General features: G+C 43.5%; 2 protein-coding genes across 2 annotated transcripts; both read left to right on the top strand.

Moving 5' to 3' along the window:
• The first annotated feature begins 5344 nt into the window (after positions 1–5344).
• Positions 5345–6004, top strand: LOC126728659 (uncharacterized). The gene has a single exon (XM_050434452.1). It carries the CDS (start codon positions 5345–5347, stop codon positions 6002–6004), a length of 660 nt encoding a protein of 219 aa, XP_050290409.1.
• A 317-nt stretch (positions 6005–6321) lies between these two features.
• On the top strand, positions 6322–7510 carry LOC126728658 (F-box protein CPR1-like). Its single transcript, XM_050434451.1, has 2 exons — positions 6322–6790; positions 6846–7510. The coding sequence occupies exons 1-2, from the start codon at positions 6322–6324 to the stop codon at positions 7508–7510; spliced, it is 1134 nt and encodes a 377-aa protein (XP_050290408.1).
• Positions 7511–22621: the final 15111 nt, after the last annotated feature.

Here is a 22621-nt window from a genome sequence, read left to right as displayed (position 1 = left end):
ATGGTGAAGATCTCCTGTATTTGTTGCATTTGATGATATATCATATACATGAATTCCACGTTGTAAAAGTATTCGCATTAATTCCTATAAAAAATCATGTTTATTTTAACATAAGAATTTACTTTTTCTATTTTATGTACTCATTTTTCAAAATACCTCATATCAGAGTTTCTATTTTACATTATATTTTATTAAAATATTATTTTTCTTTATTTTTAAAATTGTTTCTCTTTCTTACACATAACAATCATCATTCACTCTCTTTCTACGTTTTTAAAATATGTAAAGAAAGAATAAAAATTAAATACAAAATGAATAGTATTAATTTAAATTTACACAACTATACACTGACTAGCACGAGTTATATTTATACAAACTTATGTAAATTTTACACATTTTTTTATTAATCACCCACTATATGAGTCATCTAATTCTTCAAAAGTGATGCACAACATTAGTCACATAGAATACTGAACAGGCATAGGAGAAAAAAGAAAGAATATTCTATTTGTAATCCCTTTTTCGGTGTTAAAAAAAAAGAAAAAAGAAAAAAGAAGAAGAGAAAACCCCATAACCCTATAGAACAACTCGACCCAGCGTCATTCAAACTGAAATTAATGCGATCCAAGCTGCTCACAGTCAATAGTAGGTCTCTGGTATCAGAAACTGAAGGGTGTGGATTGAGTGGCGGTTTTGGGTTTTGAAACCCGACAAAAAACTCATCAAAAACTCTCATCCCCTAATCCTTGTCCTTTCTCTCTCTCTCTCCCTCTCTGAGCCTTAGATTCGTCGAGATCTGGTGAGATCTTGTCAAGATTTGTCTAAATCTCATCAATATTAGGCGATAAGCTTAGCATTGTTGCTTCATCGATTTCACTTGAAATCGACCGTGGTCCACTCGAGTCGAAACCAACTCAACCAAGGGTTAGTGGCAGTCAACAATGGGTTTATTTTTGCTCCACCTGATCCTGTTGGGTTGGTTGTGGGTTGAGCCCAAACTCGACTTGCCTGACCTGTGCTTAACCCTAATTGCAGTCATCAGTTATGAGCTTAGTGCTTGCAAAACCCAAATATAAATGTAGTCTACTTTGTGAAATCATCACCAAGAGTTTCTCTGTATCACGAGTGTAGACTTGCCTCTAAACTCTTGATACTGTAGAATTGTCGTATCCTTGGAGAGAGGAAGGTGTGTCCCTTCAGTAACACTGTTACTTGGAGGCTTGTGGGTTTTTTTCTTCAGGGAATTGGGAAACACTGAGTGGTAAGGAAAATGGAAACACTAGTCAAGAAATGGGGTAACATGTCTTTAGATGATAGAGAAGGTGGTGAAGTGAAATTGACCGTGACTGAGAGTTCGAAGAACATCACCATAGCTGCAAAATTTTTGACCAAACGATCTTTGAACACAGAAGCGGTTATACGGACTTTTAACCCAATTTGGCGATCAAAGAATGGGTTTAAGGTGCGGAACGTGGGAAACCATACCATGTTATTCATCTTTGATAATGAGGAAGAGGTAGAGAAAATTTTGGAGGGAGAACCGTGGAGCTTTGATAAGCATTTGGTGATGATCAAGCGGTATGATTATAGCATTCCAGTTCAGGATTTAGTTTTTGAACATGTCACAAAGTGGGTGCAAGTGCATGACATTCCAACCAAGTATTTAAGTCGCGAAGTAGCTGAAAAGCTCTGTGAAGCAGCAGGGAAAGTCAGCACAGAGCCAACTTTAGCAGAGGTAGACCGAGGCAATGTAATGCGGATTAGAGTTACAGTTAACACAACCCTCCCTCTCTGCAGGGGTCGTGACTTTACACTTGACGATGGGTCGAAGGGATGGGCATCTTTTAAATATGAGCGCCTCCCGAATGTATGCTACTGGTGTGGACGATTGGATCATTTTGACAGAGACTGTGATCAGTGGATACAGAGTAGTGGCACTTTAACCAAACAGGATCAAGAGTATGGGTCCTGGATACGTGCAGCTTCATTACCGGTATTCAACAACTCGCTGGTAGTGGTGCCGGGTTATTATGAAGCGAGAAAAAAGGATATTGAGAACAGAGGAACCCGGAGGACGAGCAACAACACGGCAGGGGAGAAGGTGGCAGAGGGAGGCGGTCCGGTGGAAGTCAGGCCTGGTGCAATGTGATTTCTCTATTGATACCTACTCCCCTAACCATATGGATGGAGTAGTGAATAAGGGGAAGGAAGATGAATGGAGATTTACCGGTTTTTATGGTGAGCCAGACACAAAAAACCGTCATGAATCCTGGGCAAAGCTGAGAAGATTAAGAAGTAAGTACACTCTCCCTTGGTTGTGTGCGGGAGATTTTAATGAAATCACGAGAATAGATGAAAAGTTGGAAGGTAGGTTCAGACCAAGAAGCCAAATGGAAGCTTTTAGGGATGTGCTTGATGAATGTGAATTCAAAGATTTGGGTTTTGTGGGAGGGAAGTACACCTGGTATAGAGGGTCAGGAAGGGGTAACACTATTTGGGAAAGACTTGATCGGGCAGTTGCCACAACGGATTGGCTAGATATGTTTCCGGCAACAAAGGTGGTACATTTGGAATGTGGGTCCTCTGATCATAAGCCCTTGATTATTAGGCTAAAAGGAATTCAGATAAAACAAAGAAGACCATGGAGGTTTGAGCAAATGTGGCTTGAGGATACAAGATGTAGTGAAGTTGTGGACTTGGCGTGGAGAAGACATTTTTCAGGTAATCCGGTGGTTCAAGTAGAGGGAAAAATAAAGGAGTGTCAAGAAAAACTGAAGCAGTGGAGCCGTGTGTCATTTGGGAGTATTACTCGGTCCTTGAAGGAAAAAAAACAACAATTGAGGCAAGCGGAACAAAGGGCCATTAGAGGGGGGACAATGGATGCAGTTAATCAGTTGAAGTGGGACATAAATGGGTTGTTAATCAAGGAGGAAAAGATGTGGAAGCAAAGATCAAGAGCTTTGTGGCTTAAGGAGGGGGACCAGAACACAAAATTTTTTCACAATCGAGCTTCTCATAGATATAAGAGGAATAGGATTGAGGAGTTGAAAAATGAAGCAGGGGTGGTGTGCACAAATGAAGAGGAGATTTCAGATATTTTGGTGGACTACTACCACCAATTATTTACAACGGCCTCATCAGCAAACATGGAGGAAGTTCTAAGGGTAGTTCCTTCTATCATCACAGAGGAACAAAATGCCATGCTAGCTGCTGAATATGTTAGGGCTGAAATTGATGAGGCACTTTGACAGATGGGACCACTAAAGGCATCAGGACCCGATGGCTTACCCCCTTTGTTTTATCAAAAGTTCTGGAACTCTATTGGAGATGATGTCTCAGCAGCTATCCTAAATTGTCTAAACTCAGGTTTTATTCCTCCATCTATTAATCACACGTTCATTACTTTAATCCCCAAAGTAAAAAGTCCTACTGTTGTTTCTGAATTTCGCCCCATATCCCTTTGCAATGTCATATATAAGTTAGCTTCAAAGGTTATTGCAAATAGACTTAAAAAAGTCCTGCCACATTTGATCTCTGAGTCACAAAGTGCATTCCAATCAAATAAGGCTATTTCAGATAATATTTTGGTGTCCTTTGAGTTGTTACATCATATGAAGACACAGAAGTCGAAGAAAGCAGATTTCATGACCTTAAAGTTAGACATGAGTAAAGCATATGATAGAGTGGAGTGGGGATTTTTGATTGAAATTATGAAAAAAATGGGTTTTGTGATGCTTGGGTGAACCTCATATATGAATGTATCAGCACAGTGTCTTATTCAATCTTAGTTAATGGGGAACCCAAAGGCGAAATCTCTCCGTCTAGGGGAATTCGTCAGGGGGACCCATTATCACCATACCTTTTCTTGCTGTGCTCGGAGGGGTTGAATAGATTGATCCAACATGCTGCAAGGGACAATGCTATTCGGGGTTTTTCCTTATGTAAAAATGGACCAAAAATTACTAACCTATTTTTTGCAGATGACACTTTGTTGTTTTGCCGAGCAAGGATGGAGGAGTTGCAAGCCATTCAACACATCTTATCTCTTTATGAAGGGACATCAGGTCAACAAATAAACCGGGAGAAGACAACCCTTTTCTTCAGCAAAGCAGTGCCTGAAGAAATGAAGAGAAACATCATAAGCCTCCTAGGAGTTCCAGAAATCAAGGAATATGAAAAATACCTTGGATTGCCCGCTGTGGTTGGTAGAAATAAAAAGGCAAGTCTCACTTATATTAAAGAGAGGGTGTGGGCAAAGCTTCAAGGCTGGAAGGAAAAGCTTCTATCTCAAGCGGGGAGAGAGATTTTGCTCAAGGCGGTGGTGCAAGCTATCCCTACATTTGCAATGAGTTGTTTCAAGTTGCCGATGGGTTTGTGCAGGGAGATTGAAATGCAAATCAGAAAATTTTGGTGGGGTGAACGTGGTAGTCAAAGAAAAATTCATTGGAAGAGTTGGGAGGTGTTATGCAAACCGAAAGAGGAGGGGGGTATGGGATTCAAAGATTTGGTGAGATTCAATGAGGCTATGCTTGCCAAACAAATTTGGAGACTACAAACGGATAGAAATTCACTTCTATTTAAGGTTTTCAGCACAAAATATTTTCCCACGGGTTCGGTAATGGAGGCAAAAAGCAAGAAAGGCTCCTATGCATGGCAAAGTATCCTTAAAGCAAGGCATGTCATTGAGAAGGGGATGTTATGGAGGGTTGGTGATGGATCACAGATTAGGGTGTTTGAAGACAGATGGATTCCGGGCTGCCTTCCAACCAAAGCAGTACCACGCATGCTGGAATATATGGATGATTCCACGGTTAGCTCACTAATAGACCAAACAACTATGGAGTGGAATGGCCAATTGATTGACCAGAAAATTTCTCCATATTTGGCTCAAAGAATTAAGGCTATCCCACTGTGCAGAACGCCACAGGATGATTGCACCGTTTGGCCACGCAGCCGGGATGGAAACTACTCGGTAAAGACGGGGTACCAACTTTTAGACAACCTGGAAAACAGAGATGCTGCATCAGGATCAAACACTGATGATTCAAGGAAATTCTGGAAGTGGTTGTGGAGTTTGAAAATCCCAAACAAGGTTAAACACTTTGGCTGGCGAGCATGCACCGAATCACTCCCAACGTTGGCAAATTTGCACCGGCGAAAGGTGGTGCAGTCACCGTTATGCAGCAACTGTAACAGAGCACAGGAAACGGTCCAACATGCTCTTTGGGACTGTGATCAGGTGCTGGGCTGTTGGGGGTACGGGTTCAAGAAACTTAGAAACTCAGAACAGAGGACGGGTGTGTTTGCAGACTTGGTATTCTCGGCTAGGTAGCAGGACACAAATATGGAGTTGTTTATGGTGACTGCTTGGATGATTTGGTCTAGGCGTAATAAGAAGCACTTCAACGAGCAGCACCAACCGCCTGAGAAGATCACTGAAGCGGCAGCGGCATTGCTAGCTGAGTTTCATGGAAATTATGCTGGCAGGTCCGACAGAAAACTGATCCACTCACATCGTTGGGTACCACCAGATGAAGGAATGTATAAGGTAAATTATGACGGGGCCTGCTTCGTGGATGAAGAAAAAGCAGGCATTGGTGTTGTGGTGCGGAATGATCGAGGCCAAGTCATGGGATCTCTAGCAGAGAAAATTGAGATGCCGCCGACGGTGGAAGTCTTGGAGGCAATGGCAGCAAGGAGAGCGATGATATTCATGGAGGAGTTGGGCTTGAGGAAGGCAGTATTTGAGGGAGATTCCGAGATTGTGTTTAAAGCACTTGTTGGCCTTTACCCAGACCGGTCTAATATCGGTCATATTATTAAAGATTGTAAAGCCTTAAGGGGTGTGTTTCAAACTTGTTCTTTCTCTCATGTTAGGCGGCAAGGCAACGGTGTTGCACATGCTTTAGCTAGGAGAGCTAGAATGTCATCTCCTTTATCTGTTTGGATGGAATCAGTTCCAGCCGACATTACCTATCTAGTTTATGTTGATGTAACTTCATAATTTTTCCATACATGAATAAAGTGGTTCCTTTTCTTCTAAAAAAAAAAAAAAATCACCAAGAATGGTCTCCGACACAAAGCAAATGGGCTTTTTAAATGTGCTGACATAGAGCACTATTTCCTAAACTAAAAAAGGCCTTTAGGCCTGGGTGCTTGTAAAACCCATAAAACCGAAAAGAGTAAAAGAAAAACATTTCACAGTGTCCAATTGTAGACACTCACACAGTCAAACTGTAGCTGTTTGAAAGGAAAGAAATTGAAATCTGGAAATAGCAATCCCTAATCTCAGAGCTCACCATCACCATTGTCACCTCCATGATGTCGCATCTTCCGGTAGAGATAATCACTAAGATATTATTCCGATTACCAGTGAAGTCTCTCTTACGCTTCCTTTGCGTTTCGAAGTCATGGTACGACCTAACCAAGCATCCAGCTTTCATTAAGTTGCATCTCCACCGCTCCATCGGGACTAACAGAGATCACACCCTCATCTTCGGTAAAACCTACAAAGCTTGCAGAAGTTACAGTGCTGTGCCTCGTTATTTTGTCTCTGTCCATTTCCCCTCCAAGAATCACTTCGACAAGGGCTTAAAACTTCATCAGCCACTGTACTGTGGACGTAGGTCCATTCGCATTTTAGGCTATTGCCACGGCTTGGTTTGCATTTATCACAAGACCCAAGAAATTACTATTTGGAATCCATTGATTGCGATTTGGAATCCATTGATTCGAAAGTACAAGATATTGCTAAGGGAACGGATATTGAAACCTTCTGATCTTAAAAATGGTAATGAGTCTACCCATTTAGCATTTGAGGGTTACAGCTTTTCATAATATCTTAGTTCAGCCTCTAGGCGAGTTTGAAGTGAAGGTATATAGTCTTAGGTTGGATTCTTGGAGAAAGATTGAAGATCAATGGCCAAAAAAGGAATGCAAAATATCTTCTACCTCAGCGTCCTTGAATGGAGCGTTGCATTGGTTAGTAGCTGAGGATATTTCATATGATATGCATCGTTGGATGGGTCTAGTGTGCCTTCTTGCTTTTGATCTTGCCATCGAGAAATTCCAGGTCTTTAAAACATTGGTTCAACAAAAAATTGATTTGGAGACAGGTTTGGAAGTGTTGAAAGGACAACTCTGTTTTATTGAGTTAACAAATGAATATAACGATGTTTGGTTGATGAAAGAATCTAGGGAAGCAAGTTCTTGGACTCGGATTTATAAAATTGGACCCTGTCTTAGGTCTTTCTCGTATTGCAAACCTTTAATGTTTTCCGAGAATGAAAAGAAAATTTTATTGGAGATGTGCCATCTGAAGCATACGAAACTTGTTTGGTATGAAATAGAGAAGAACAGGGAGGAGTCAGTTAAGATTCAGAATTTGCCCAATTCGCTTTGGAAATTTGGGACAGCAACTTGTGTTGGGAGTCTTCTTCTGCTTGATGGTCATAATGTGATTGATCCCGCGGAGCAGAAAAAGAAGAAAACGAATAAGAGAAAGAGGTAAATGACACAGTTTAATGAATTTGCTTTTATTAGCTTTTTTTTTTTTTTTTTTTGATAAACCAGTGTGAGAGTGCCTTTTTCGTGACACTCAGGCCCAAGGATCCCGAGCCTAAATGAAAAGGAGGATTTGGTGGACCGGGCCTTGACTCACCACAGCTAACGAGCTGTTTAAGAATCAAGTGGATGCAGAGAATACTCCTGACAATATAAAGAAGATGACAAACAAGGACATCGAAGAGTGCCAAAAATTAACAAGGTAAATTCAGAAGGAAAGAAAACAAGATTAGCAAAGCGATAAAAAATTAATGCTGTGGGGATCCTGGGAAATATGAGGCAATGTTTTATTAATATATTATCTGTTTGATTACAGAAAGCTCACTAAGACGTGATACAAGATTCAATCAAGCTCAAAAATTGCAGTCTTGAATGACTATTTCAGCCTTCAAAACTTGCAAAGTTTGATTCTCGTTGAATCCGAGTATGTGCAATAGTGGCCTTTACAGGATACTGGGAAGCAATATTTGTTTTTCCCTTAGTATTTGGGCGGAGTCCTATTCTGCCATTTTTGAAAGTCGTTTGTTACTATTATTCTTCCCTGTCCTGGTTCCCCGAGGCCTTTTCTGTCTGTGCCATGAGAGGTCGCTCGCGTTTTGCTTTTATTTCTTGTTTTTTCTTCTTCTGTCTTCTTTCTATCGATCTGTCCCATTCTTCCTTTTTCTTTGTGCCTGAAGGGATCCGTGCTTATTGATGGTTCCTGAGGATCCTTGCTTCTTATACTTTTGCCGTGATCCTCTTTTTTTTGGATGCTTCTTTTTTTCTGGGCTTCAGGATCCTCTGGGCCTTTCTTTTATTCCCTCATGGGTCTCCCGTATCTATTTCTTTGGACTCAGCTTGAATTTTCCTTTTGGGCTGGACTTGTTCTTTTTTTGGGCTTATTTCACTATGACCCTTTTTTTTAGACCTCAACATTTAGCCCCCCGAGTTCGTGGGTTGCCTGAAGCCCACGCGTGAGTGATTTAGGTTTCCTAAGATTTTCATGGGATCCCCCTTTTCTCAACTTCTACTGGGTTCCCTTCCCTTTTTACTTGGGATCCTAGCCCTTTTTTGCTGCTTTTGGTCACCTCCTTTTTGCGTGTCGCACTCTCTTATAATTATTACTTTTTGCAGCTTCCTTTTTACACGGGACGTGGCAGTTGAGTATTTGAGGTAAAACTCCTCTACCCACTTTTCTCGTTTCTCGTTACTTCTCATTAATAACCGCTGATTAATCCCTTCTTCAAATTAAATTTCTTTTTGCAACTGGCGCGTCCTTCCATGAACTGTTTTCCCCAACTGCTATTTGCGCCTTTATTGTAGCCGTTTCATCTTATCACTTTACTTCTCTGAGTCTTTCACTCTTTGAGTTTCTCTTTCTTTTTCTCTTCTTCTCTGTTACTCTGGTCTTCCTCCTTTTCACACTTTCAATCTCCTTTCTTCTCATAGTACGTGTTGTTCCGATGGCTTCTTCTTCTTCTCGAAAGAGGAGAGAGCGTACTCCCAGTCCTTCTGAGGGTGAAGGTTCTTTTAGTTCTGCTCCGAGTGATTCTCACGAGGTTACCGAACGTCCGGCCTTCCCTTTACGAGATCCTTGGTATTCTCCCAGTTTATTTTTCCCTTATATATCTCATGGTGAGGCTCCTCCATCCCCTCATGTTTGGATGTTTTCTCGCCAAGCGGGTTTCGCTGGTTCCGCCCAGGTTCCTGACCTTAGAGAGATTTTCGATCTCCAGATTAGACAAGGAATCCGAAAGGCGGTTCCTATTTTCTTTGATTTTGTTCCGGGAAAGATTCAGGGCTGGCCTATATGGGTAGACAAGGAACTGTCTGATGCTGAGTTTGTGGGTCGCTTGGATTGCCCCGGTATCCTAAAGGCAGTGGCTATTTCCAGAAACCTTGAGGGCTTCAGAGACGCCAAAGTGCTCAGGCATCTGGTACGTCGTTGGTGCCCTTCCCTTCATACTTTTTTCTTTTCTGCTGGTGAATTGACGATCACCTTGGAAGATGTGGTTAATAACTTCCTCCTCCCGGTGTTTGGTGAAGAGAGCCCCTTTGATATTAACCTTTCTGGTGAGGATCTCGTGGTAGAGGATAAATTGTTTGGTCATTTTGGTGGTCGCGCTGCCTCTTCTGGTGGTAAGCCGGCTAGGATGGAGAGATGGGTGATGACACTTTCTTGTGAGAAGGATAAGGAAGTGAGGTGGGCCGGTTTTCTGGCTTTTTGGCTTAGTAAGTTTTTGTTTAGTGAGTTCCCTGGGTACGGAGTTAAGTTTTCATTTTTTCCGTTGGCAATCAAGTTGGCTCGAGGCACCCAGTATTCTTTGGCCCCTCTGTTTTTAGGTTATGTTTACTCTCAATTGGACCAGCTTCATGGAGATGAGACTGAGGGTGATTCTTGTTATGTGATCACTTCATCTCTTCACCGTGCCATTCTTTAGATTTTCATGTGGGACCGTTCTGCAGCTACTTTGGCCAAGTGCAGGAATTTGAAATTTGTGAAGGACAAGTTCCAAGGATCCCCTGACATAGTGAAGGGTCTTTGTGGCAATTCTACCGATGTCTTTCCCATCATTTTTCGTTGGATTAGCTTGAAAGGTGGTGGCCTCAATCTTGTGGAGTTATTTGATCAAGCAGGGAGCTTACATTGGAGATCCCCTCGTGAGTTTGGTCCTGGCTTCGCGTGTGATTCTGTGTTGTCTTCTTTTTTATCTTCTACAGGTAATACCTTTGACTTGCACCGTGGTGATGAGGGCAGTCTGGCTTATCTTGCCTGCATTAGCCCCTCCTGGCTTCCTGTGCCTTCTTCAAGTGGCGCAAAATATACATTATTCAGCATACCGGGTGTTCCGACAATTTGGTTTTGACCAAGACATTCCTGTAGTCTTTAAGGACGTGGTGCCATCCCTTCCTTCCTTGGATCCTTTCCTGAGGCTGCAGGCCTTTTCTTATTGGTCACGAAGGAGCCCCCAATTTGCAGTGCCTAACTCCCAGAGAGGAGTCTTTGTTTCTAGCGGCTATACCAGTTATTGGAGAAGAGTACAAAAGTCTTTTGTTGACTATGTTGGCTCTGGTACAGTTCGGGAAGCCTCGAATCCTAGCATTGTTTCTGCTCCGACATCCAATAGACGTTTATCCCTTCCTACTGCTGGGATTGTTTCTGCTACTGCAAGCAGCAATACTGGGTTCGCAGAGTGGCATGCCTCCAAGGGAGGTTGGGTGGCTTATGGACAGGACTTTCCTGAGACTTGGCTGGGTGATAGTCTCATCATTGGCGCTTCTTCTGGAGTGCCCATCAATAAAGGTGCAATGGAGACAATAAGTGCTGCCACTGCTCCGAGTAAAGGTAAGGATGTCAGGCCGAAGAAAATGAAAGCTGTTGATGTTGGCGAAAGTACAGGGGGTGTGGAGATAGGTTCTGAGACGAAAAGAAGAAAAACTAGGAAATCTCAAGCACACTTGGCATCTCAGGAAGGCAAGGATGTCAAGGAACCTTTGGTTTCAAGGACCCGGAAGAAGACCAAGGTAGAGTCTTCTTTTTCCCAGGTTCTTGTGACTGCTTCAGTCCATGGTTCTTTAGGATCCTCTGGTTTGGTATCCCAGCCTCCTTTAGGACCCTCTGGGCGTACTCGTAGTAAGCAAAAGACTTCCAGAGAATCTGTAGAGAGAGAGAGAAGGGCAAGACTTCTTTCCTTCTTTTTTTTTTTTTTTTTTTACCTGTTCACCTTGTTGCACTTATTTCTATTTTGCTGACGAGTGGTGATTTCCTTTGCAGTCCAAGCGCAAGTCTGATCACAAGAAGGGTAAAAGCCAATCTTATGGTGACGATGTGGTATGTGTGTGCCCCCTTTTTTTTTGTTTTCTCCCTTTTGTTCTGACATTGTGTTGTTAGCATTTCCCGTTGTTTTTTTTTTTTTTTACTTGGCGCTGCCTTTTCCTCTTCTTCTTCCTTTAGGTGGAGGTATCCCCTCCTATGACTGGCAATGCTCTAGGAGAGGAAGCTATCACAGCTCTTTCTGTTGTTTTTCCTGCTGTGGGGGAGGAGTCCCCTACTGGTGGTTCAGCTGAGGAAACCGGGCAACCGATGCAAGATTCCCAGGATTCTCAGGATCCCAAAGTCTCTAGGATCCCTTCATCTCAAAGTCCCCATCTTGAACGTACTCCTAGTCCTATTAGGACTGTGTTTCCTTAATCCTTGTCAGATAAAGGTGCTTTGGGAGACACTCCTTTATCCAAACAAACAGGTAAGCCTTGTTTCCTTGAAATAGCGTTATATCTTTATTTTCTTTTCCAGTTTTTTTGAGTTCCTCCTTTTCTTTCTCCCTTTTAGGTCAAACCAGTGAGAAATCCGCTCCCAGTGTTGCCTCTTCTTTAAAATCAGAAAACTCAGAAGGTGAGTGCGAGCTGTTCCCATTGTGTTTCCTTTTCTTTTCTTTCCTTCCCTTCACCCTTCTCTTTCCTTTTCTTTTATGGCGAAGCCCCCTGCATCTATTCCTTCCTTTAGCCATTTTGCCGTTGGTCCTTCACCTTTTCTTCAACTTGCCTTATGTTCTTTCCCAGAATCCTCGGGGAAGTCAGGGGATCAGGAAGAAGAGGCTCTGCCCCAAGAAGTCGGAACTAGTTTGTCCTTCTTTTTCCTTTTTCTTTTTTTTTTTTTTTTTTTTTTTTTTAAGAACAAATCTGTTCTTCCTTTTCTTTTTTTTTTTGAATATTGATACAGGCTTTGCAGGTTCTGAGCCTGTTATCCCTGAAGGAATTGTGAGACCTGTTCAAGTTGCTGACCTTTATCCAGAGCGAAAGGCTGCAAGTCCCCCTGTCTCTGCAAGTGGTGACACAGTGATGGGGGATACCTCGAAAGTGGCTGCCTCAGATCTTGATTCAGGGCTTTCCTCCTTCCTGGCTCGCTTTGATCTCTTGGAATTTAACAGTCTTCCTGCCAGCCACTTCCATGTTTTTGGGTCTTCTTATGGCAGCTTCCTGCGCTTCTCTGTTCCTGTGGAAGGCCTGCCGCTGCTAGAGAGTCTGCTCAAGAGTCACGGCGATTTCACCAGTGGCTTTAGGGGAGGCATCTTTCTAGGCAATATTTTGATGGAGTTGCTATGTGCCTTGTTGGTTTCCCTGAGGAATTCCTCTGTAGATTCTTTGTCTGAAGAAAAGCTTCTGGAGTGGAGAGGGGTGGTGCAAGACCTTCTGGAGGCCAAGTTCAATTTGTCTTTTCTGCTAGATCACTTGCGTTTGCTGGCTCATATGCTGTTTCAGAGGCAATCATTCAAGAGTATAAACACTGAGATAGCTGCTGTTGAGGAAGTTTTGGCTCATGCTCACAAAGTTTTACAAGACTTGAAGGTTAAGCGGCAGAGGATCCTTTCTACTTTGACTGTGCCTGTTATTTCTCCGGATGCCTCCCTGTTGGCCGGCCTCATTCCTTAACTTATTTTAGATTTACATAAACAATTTGGGGTTGTATAAGTTTTTTTTTTTTTTTTTTCTTGAACATTGCTATACTCTTTGCTTTCTCTTTTTTTTTTTTTTTTTTTTTTTTTTTTTTTTTTTGTGTTTCAAAACTGCTTCTCATTTCTTAGTATGTGAATCTGCCTTTTTTCTTTGATATATTGCCTTTTCTTTCCTATGACTCTTTTCTTTCCTGAGTCCTGGACCATGGTTTCCACAGGCTTCACTGTAAGTTCTGGTCCAGGTACCCGGTAATCTATTATGCAAGTACTGAACTGGGTACACTGGTATCCTTTCCTATGTATATATTTTTTTTGAGATATGGTCCCAGTTCATGAACATTGACCGGTTCCCCTTTTGCCAAGTGCTAGGCTAGGTATCCTAGATACTTTACTTTTATTCTGTGATCCTAGACCTATGCACTTGGAACTGTTTGTGGGATATCTGAAATTATTTGTGAGGTGGATCCTGGGCCATATGTAAAAGGGAATTACATGCTCTTTTTTTTTTTTTACTCAGGTATCCTTCCTTAAATCTATCCAAATTTGGTCTTTGCAGTATTTAAAGAAAGATTTAAATGTTGAAGAAACAGGAACTTCATTAAAACATGGTCATTTTTAAGAAACAAAGAAAAAATCATTTGGTGCAGTATTGACCACAAAGTGTCAATCTATCACATGTTCCTGAACAAAATTATCTTAGACCAGAATTCATGATAAAGGCTGAAAAATAAAAAAGAACTTAGCAGATAGTGAAGCTGGTAAAAGGACCCTGAGGTATCGGGATCCCCTTGTCCTTATGTATAGTATTGCTTCAACCATTTCCCATTTATGGGTTCTGTCAGGACTGTCCCATCTTCTTTGGCAAGGTAATAATACCCATTCTCATGAGCTGCATTGATGATGTAGGGTCCTTCCCATTTTGGGGTGAACTTGGAGGGCCCTGGCAGGTTCCTCCTCACGTGCTCCGCCATCCTTAGTACTAATTGCCCTTCAGTGAACACTCTTGGGTGTACTGCTTGTGCATATGCTCTGGTCATTCTTTGCTGGTATCTCTGGCTCCTTTTCTTGGCCAGCTCTCTTTCTTCTTCTACCCCTTCCAGATCTGCTAGCCTTTTTTCATTGTTTACGTCCTCACTTTCTCCTTGATTTTCCTCCAAAACTACCCTTGGTGTAGGAATGACTAACTCCACGGGGCTGATGGCTTCTATTCCATAGACTAGGGAGAATGGGGAGAATCCTGTGGCTGTCTTTACAGAGCTTCTACATGCCCAAAGCACATCTGCCAGATGGTCACTCCATTTCCCTCCATACTCATGCTTCATTTTCTTAAGGATTTTCAACATTACCCTATTAGTAGCTTCAACTTGGCCGTTTCCTTGCGGGTAGTATGGGGTAGATCTTTCATGCTTAATATGGTATGCTTCATTTAACCCCTTCATATCTTTGTTTATGAATGGGGTTCCATTGTCACTGATCAATCTTCTGGGGATCCCGAACCTTGTAATGATGTGGTCTCGAATGAAATTTGCTACAGCTACTCTAGTAGCTTTTTTCAAAGGGATGGCCTCTACCCATTTTATAAAGTACTCCGTGGCTGCCAGGATCCATATATAACCGTTGGATGGAGGGTTTATAGGCCCTGTGAGATCAAGCCCCCAAGTATGAAAAGGCTATGGCGTCGTCATATCCTGTAGGACATTTGGATGAGTGTGAATTGCATCTCCCAGGACTTGGCAAGCATGACATGTTTTGACCAGCTCCTCAGAGTCCCTTTTCATTGTTGGCCAGTAATATCCCAACAACAGTAACTGCTTGTACAGCCTTTTCTTCCCTAGGTGACTTCCACAATCTCCAGAGTGTACCTCTCTGACTACTTCTCTAGCTTCCTTTGGTCCCAGGCACCTGAGGGGATCCCCATGGTATCCCTTTTTGAATAAAATGTCATTCTGCAGGAAATACCTGCACGCTAGCTTTTTGAGCTTGTGGGCCAGTTTCCTATCGGTTGGTAAGATCCCCTGAGCCAGGTATCCTATGAAAGGAACCCGCCAATCTTCTGCAATAAACACCGCGTAGCTTTCTTCTTTATCAATTGCCAAACGACATTCCTAGCATTTCCCCTATATGATTGCTGCTTCCTTGTCCATATCTGGCCAGTAATACCCCATGCGTTGCATCCTTCTGTATAGGCTGACCTTTTCTGCAACTCCATATGCTTGGGCGTGTAATTCTTCTAGTTTCGACTTTCCTTCCTTCTCGGTGATACATCTGGACAGTATTCCTCCTGACAGCCTTCTATACAATTCTCCTTCTATCTGAGTGTAATCCATTAGTTCTTTGATGTTCCCTCTAGGACCTACCTCTTTCATCTTTTCTTTGACTTTGTTGAGGTCTGAAAAAGACCATAGTGAAATAAGCCCAAGAAAGAATAAGTTAAGCCCAAAAAGAATGAGTTAAGCCCAGAAGGAAAAACTCAAGCCAAGTCTAATGGGATTATACGGGAGACCCATGAGGAAATAAAAGAAAGGCCCAGAGGATCCCGAAGCCCAGAAAAGAGAAGCATCCAAAGAAAAAAAAGAGAAGACCACGGCAAAGTATAAGAAGCAAGGATCCTCAGGCACCATCAATAGGCGCGGATCCCTTCAAGCACAAAGAAAAAGGAAGATTGGGACAGCTCGATAGAAAGAAGACAGAAAAAAAGAAAACAAGAAAACAAAAGCGCGAGCGACTTCTCATGGCACAGACAGAAGAGGCCTCGGGGAACCAAGACAGGGAAGAAGGATGATAACAAACGATCTTCAAAAAGGCAGAATAGGATTCCGCCCAAATAGGAAAGAAAAGGAAAAGTAGAAGGCGCCAGAAGTGGGGATGCCGAGAAAGGGCATACCTCAGCACTCCCAAAGAAGATAGCCAACCAGAGGCTTTCAAAAGAATCAGAACTGAGAGAAGGAAAGAATGAGAAGAAACGGAAAAGGGACTTACCAAGACAACAGGGACAAGACATGCTCTGTTCGCAAGAGAGCAAAACAGGGGAACCAATGGTTCCCCGGGAAGCCCAGCAAACTCCATTATAAAAGGGAGGGATGGGTTGTGAAGAGGGTGGCAGCGAAAAAGTGAGAAAGAAAGAAGAAATTCTCTAGAAAAAGAACTATCAGAGAAAATCAAGAGTGAAGAGAAAATATTAAGGGAAAACAAAATATTGCTTCTCGGTATCCTGTAAAAGCCACTATTGCACATACTCGGATTCAACGAGAATCAAACTTTGCAAGTTTTGAAGGCTGAAATAGTCATTCAAGACTACAGTTTTTGAGCTTGATTGAACCTTGTAGCACGTCCTAGTGAGCTTTCTGTAATCAAACAAACAATGCATTAATGAAACTTTGCTTCATATTTCCCAGGATCCCCACAGCACTAATTTTTTATCGCTTAGTTAATCCTGTCTCTTTCCTCCTAAATTTACCTTGTTAATTTTTGGCATTCTACGATATCCTTGTTTGTCATTTTTGTTTATATTGTCAGGAGTATTCTCTGCATTTCACTTGATTCTTAAACAGCTCGTTAGCTGCGGTGAGTCAAGGCCCAGTCCACCAAATCCTCCTTTTCATTTAGGCCAAGGATCCTTGGGCCTGAGTGTCACGAAAAAAAGACACTCTCACATTTTGGCGACTCCACTGGGGACTGGGCAAAGAAGAAGGAAAGAGCAACCCCTTCACAGAGAATGCCTCCAAGACAAAGAAACAGCAAAGGAACTAATGTGCCACCTACGGCCTCTGAGCCCGTAGGAGAAAACGAGGTAGCTTCCAGGCAAGGAGGTGGGATACCCTTGGTAGAACAGGAGGTTGTGTCAGAACAAAGACACGCAAGGCAGGAACCAGACCTCGTGGCCAGGATGACAGCAATGTTAAAGGATCTGGAGCAAGAGGTTTGCCTTCTCAAAGAGGGCAGGACACAGGAAATCAGAGACAATGTTCCCCCTACTGGGCACCAAGACGGGACGCAGCCAGAAGGAGGGTCAGCAGTGGGAGGAAGAGCCAACCCTCAGTACTTGACACTGGCAGATGTCAATGCCCTCCTGGAGCAAGAAAGGGAAAAACACTCAGGGATCCCCAAGCAATTCTCTCGGGATCCCCCGTTCCCTCCAGAACTTCTTGGCAAACCATACCCTAAGGGGTACGAACCCCCAAAGTTCCATCCTTTCGATGGGAGGAACGGGAGTGCTGTGGAACATGTGAGTAGGTTTGTCCACACTATGGGCCCCTATGCAGGAGACAGAGAATTATGTCTGAGGGAATTCGCCAAATCCTTAGTGGATAAGGCATATACTTGGTACACCACGCTGAGACCCGGGTCCATTAAAACCTGGGATGAGATGATGGAGAAATTCTGCGCCAAATATTACCCTGGTGAAGACAAAATCACTTTCCAAAATCTGCAAATGGTGAGGCAGAGACCTGGAGAAGATCCTGTTCAATTCATCAAAAGATTTGAAGATGTGTCCCTAGATTGCTATGGGGACCATGAAGAAAAGGAGCTCGTGGAAACCTGTATAGCTAACATGCTTTTTGACTATAGGCTCAACCTTGAAAACCTATGTATCACACAGTTTGCTGACCTGTTACAGAGAACCAGAAGGACGGTGCAAACCATGAGGACAAAAAGGCTACCCGCATCCCAAGCTATGACAGCATCAGTAGGAGAGAAAAGGAAGAGACCAGACGGGAAGGTGTTCGAGGAACCACCAGTGATCCCATGTACAGCTGAGGAATTAAACCATGTCCTAGACAAATGGATCGGAGATGGAGTTGTTAGGCCATTCACTGTGTCCAGGCCACCAACTGAAGAGGAAAGGAAGAACCCTTTATTTTGCAGAATCCATAATTATGTCAAGCACTCCACCAAGGATTGCTGGACCCTTCGCAGACTCTTCCACAAAAAGTTGAGAGAAGGAACCCTGGAGCTCACTCAGAAGGAGCCGGAAGTGCAGAGGAACCCCTTGCCTAACCACAAAGGAAAAGGGGTGGTAGCAGTAGTAATACATGGGAACCCGGCAGAAGCAGGAGAATCTGAAGGATCCTTCCACCCGAGTACAGTCAGGACCCTCCAGAAAAATCCTAAGTTCAGGTCATTATTCAATCAATTAGGATTCGGACCAGAAGCAAGAAGAGTGGCCACAAAGTCTCTCATGAGCATAGCAGCAGATTCAGGGATGGAATGCTTTACAGCTGAGTCACATGCTAGTCGAGCTTTCCTGGAGACAACCAAAGCAATAACTTTCACTGATGAAGACATGGAGATTGAGCACCCAGACCACCGTAGACCCCTTTATCTAATGGCCACCATAAACGGCGTTCAAGTCAGAAGAGCACTGGTGGATACAGGGGCATCACTCAATCTCATAGCCTTGAGTACCCTGGAAGCTGTTGGCTTAGTTGACAAAAGGATCCTGGGGGCTCCCATGGAAATAATAGGATTTGGAGGATCGGTGGAATCAACAGAAGGATACGTGCAGCTAGCCTTAAGGGTAGGGCCAATAGTGGCTTTGACAAGGTTTCATGTGATTAATGCAGAAGTTTCTTATCACGTGTTGCTGGGACGCCCATGGCTTCATAAACATCGCCTTATTTTATCCACGTTCCATCAATGCATTAAAGGGAGGCTGAATGGAAGACCCATAAGGATCCCTGCCAACCATAATCCTTTCAGCCAGGGAGAAGTGAACTTTGCAGAAACAATGTTTTATGATGAGTTGGAGCCAGATGATGAGAACCCCGCCCCAGGGACCCTAGGGGCACCTATCCTAGAAGAAGAAGAATGAGGGAGGGGCACCCGTGACCTGAGGAACCTTCTAGAAAGAAAAAGACAAAAGAGGGAGCCCAGCTCTTCAGGATCCCGAGAATGTGTAGTGGTACAGGAACCTGGGGGGAGACTGATCTATCGTTTGTGAAGGTGCGCGGGACCCGAATGCATTGTGCAGGAAGGTCCCGGACCACCAAGATGCATGATGGCGCAAGAAATAATCCCAGAAGAACCAGTTAAGGAGGCCCAGATTCAGCCTGAGGAAGAATTAAAGGAAATAGATTTGGGTACAGAACCAGGATCCCGAAAGCCTGTCTTCATTAGCAGTCAATTAGTGGCCCAAGAAAGAGAACAACTGGTAACCTTGCTTCAGAAATACAGAGATGTGTTTGCATGGACCTATGATGAGATGCCTGGTCTAGACCCAGGATTGGTAGTCCATTCTCTTAATGTGGACCCAGGAATGAGGCCAGTAGTCCAGCCAGTTAGGGTCTTCCACACTGAGGTAGAAGCTCAAATAGTTCAAGAGGTCAAGAAATTGCTGACAGCTGATTTTATCAAACCCATCCAACACCCAAAATGGCTTTCCAACATTGTACCTGTGAAGAAGAAAAATGGTCAGATTCATTGCTGTGTATACTTTCGCAACTTGAACAAGGCATGTCCTAAAGATGAATTCCCCTTGCCCAATATTGACCTCCTTGTAGATTCAGCTGCAGGAAACTCAATGTTCTCATTTATGGATGGGTACAGTGGATACAACCAAATCCGCATGACAACCAAAGATGCAGAAAAGACGGCATTCAGAACTCCGATTGGGAACTTTTACTACACTGTAATGCCCTTTGGTCTAAAAAATGCGAGGGCTACATATCAATGGACCATGACAGCCATTTTCCATGACATGATGCATGAGGAGATGGAAGATTATGTAGATGATATTGTGGTCAAGTCAAAAACCAGAACAAGACATTTCCAAGTACTTGAGCAAGTCTTTGAAAGATGCAGGAAGTACAAGTTACGTATGAACCCCATTAAGTGCACCTTTGGAGTGTCTGCTGGAAAGTTCCTTGGGTTCCTGGTACATCATAAAGGCATAAGCGTGGACCCAGCCAAGGCCACAGCTATTGCCACAATGAGAAGACCAACTACTGTAAGGGAACTCAAAAGCTTCCTGGGAAGGGTCTCCTATATTAGGAGATTTGTGCCTGGTTTAGCCTCAGCTACCGTAGGCCTATCCAAACTGTTGAAAAAGGGGAATGAATTTACCTGGGGGACAGAGCAGCAGGAAGCTTTTTAAAGAATTCAGAGCATCATGAATCATCTGCCCACCCTCCAGGCACCAGTACGTGGGCGGCCTCTGTTGCTATACTTAGCGTCAAACTCTCAGGCAATAGGAGCTTTGCTGGCACAAGAAGATGACCAAGGAAATGAGCAGCCTGTATACTATGTAAGCAGAACACTCAAGGATACTGAGACCAGGTACCCTAGAATAGAGAAAGCCTGCCTAGTGATCATTTATGCATCCCAAAGGTTGAAGAGGTACTTCTCAACTCACCAAATCCTCTTGGTAACCAAGTCCCACCCCATAAAAGCGCTCCTGCACCATCCCCTTCTCACAGGAAGGATAGCACAATGGCTAGTGTTGCTCTCACAATATGATATAGGTATAAGAACTCGCAAGGCTGTCAAAAGCCAGGCCATAGCAGATTTGCTAGCTCAATTCCCAGGAAAGGAGGAAGGCCCGCTGAGCGAAAAAATCCCTGGTGAGGTAGCAGTGGTGGAGATCCCAGGGAAGAAATGGACCATGAGGTTTGATGGGTCGGCTACAGCAACTTCAAATGGGGTAGGAATTGAACTAAGCTGTGAAAATGGGGATATCATGCCCCTATCTTTCAAGCTTGGTTTCTCATGCTCTAATAATGCAGCTGAATATGAGGCATACTTAACTGGGTTGAATATAGCACTCAGCATAGGAGTGAAACATATGAGAGTGTTGGGAGATTCCAATCTTGTAGTCTCCCAAGTGAAAGGTGACTTTGCATTACGGGAACAAAGCTTAGCAGCCTACAGGACTTGGGCACAAAGGCTGGAGATGAAATTTCACACCTTCAGCATAGAATACACTCAAAGAAGTGAAAACAGGTTTGCTGATGCGCTCGCCACCCTGGGATCCCAAATACCGCTTAATGGGAGGGATACGCTGATAAAAATAGGAAGGCAGGAACATTCTATTGTAAGGATCCTCCAGGGGATGTATCCCGGAGAATCCAAACAGTGGGATTGGAGAGACGAAGTCAAAGAAAAGATGAAAGGGGTAGGTCCTAGAGGGAACATCAAAGAATTAATGGATTACACTCAGATAGAAGGAGAATTGTATAGAAGGCTGCCAGGAGGGATACTGTCCAGATGTATCACCGAGAAGGAAGGAAAGTCGAAACTAGAAGAATTACACGCCCAAGTATGTGGAGTTGCAGAAAAGGTCAGCCTATACAAAAGGATGCAACGCATGGGGTATTACTGGCCAGATATGGACAAGGAAGCAGCAATCACACAGGGGAAATGCCAAGAATGTCGTTTGTCAATTGATAAAGAAGAAAGCTACGCGGTGTTTATTGCAGAAGATTGACGGGTTCCTTTCATAGGATACCTGGCTCAGGGGATCTTGCCAACCGACAGGAAACTGGCCCACAAGCTCAAAAAGTTAGCGTGCAGGTATTTCCTGCAGAATGATATTTTATTCAAGAAGGGATACCATGAGGATCCCCTCAGGTGCCTGGGACCAAAAGAAGCTAGAGAAGTAGTCAGAGAGGTACACTCTGGAGATTGTGGAAGTCACCCAGGGAAAAGAAGGCTGTACAAGCAGTTACTGTTGTTGGGATATTACTGGCCAACGATGAAAAGGGACTCTGAGGAGCTGGTCAAAACTTGTCGTGCTTGCCAAGTCCTGGGAGATGCAATTCACACTCATCCAAATGTCCTACAGGATATGACAACGCCGTGGCCTTTTCATACTTGGGGGCTCGATCTCATAGGGCCTATAAACCCTCCATCCAACGGTTATATATGGATCCTGGCAGCCACGGAGTACTTTACAAAATGGGTAGAGACCATCCCCTTGAAAAAAACTACTGGAGCAGCTGTGGAAAATTTCGTTCGAGACCACATCATTACAAGGTTCGGGATCCCCAGAAGATTGATCAGTGACAATAAAACCCCATTCATAAACAAAGATATGAAGGGATTAACTGAAGCATACCACATCAAGCATAGAAGATCCACCCCATATTACCCACAAGGAAACGGCCAAGCTGAGGCTACTAATAGGGTAATGTTGAAGATCCTTAAGAAAATGAGGCATGAGTATGGAGGGAAATGGAGTGACCATCTGGCAGATGTGCTCTAGGCATGTAGAAGCTCTGTAAAAACAACCATAGGATTTTCCCCATTCTCCCTGGTCTATGGAACAGAAGCCATTAGCCCCGTGGAGTTAGTCATTCCTACACCAAGGGTAAGTCTGGAGGGAAATCAAGGAGAAAGTGAGGACGCAAACAATGAAAAGATGCTAGCAGATCTGGAAGGGGTAGAAGAAGAAAGAGAGCTGGCTAAAAAAAGGAGCCAGAGATACCAGCAAAGAATGACCAGAGCATATGCACAAGCAGTACGCCCAAGAGTGTTCACTGAGGGACAATTAGTACTAAGGATGGCGGAGCAAGTGAGAAGGAACCTGCCAGGGCCTTCCAAGTTCACCCCAAAATGGGAAGGACCCTACATCATCAATGCAGCTCATGAGAGTGGGTATTATTACCTTGCCAAAGAAGATGGGACAGTCC

This window comes from Quercus robur, chromosome 5 (genome assembly GCF_932294415.1).
Source record: "Quercus robur chromosome 5, dhQueRobu3.1, whole genome shotgun sequence".
Classification (NCBI taxonomy): domain Eukaryota; kingdom Viridiplantae; phylum Streptophyta; class Magnoliopsida; order Fagales; family Fagaceae; genus Quercus; species Quercus robur.
The sequence above is the reverse complement of the archived record's forward strand: the minus strand, read 5'-3'. Positions and strand labels throughout refer to the sequence as shown.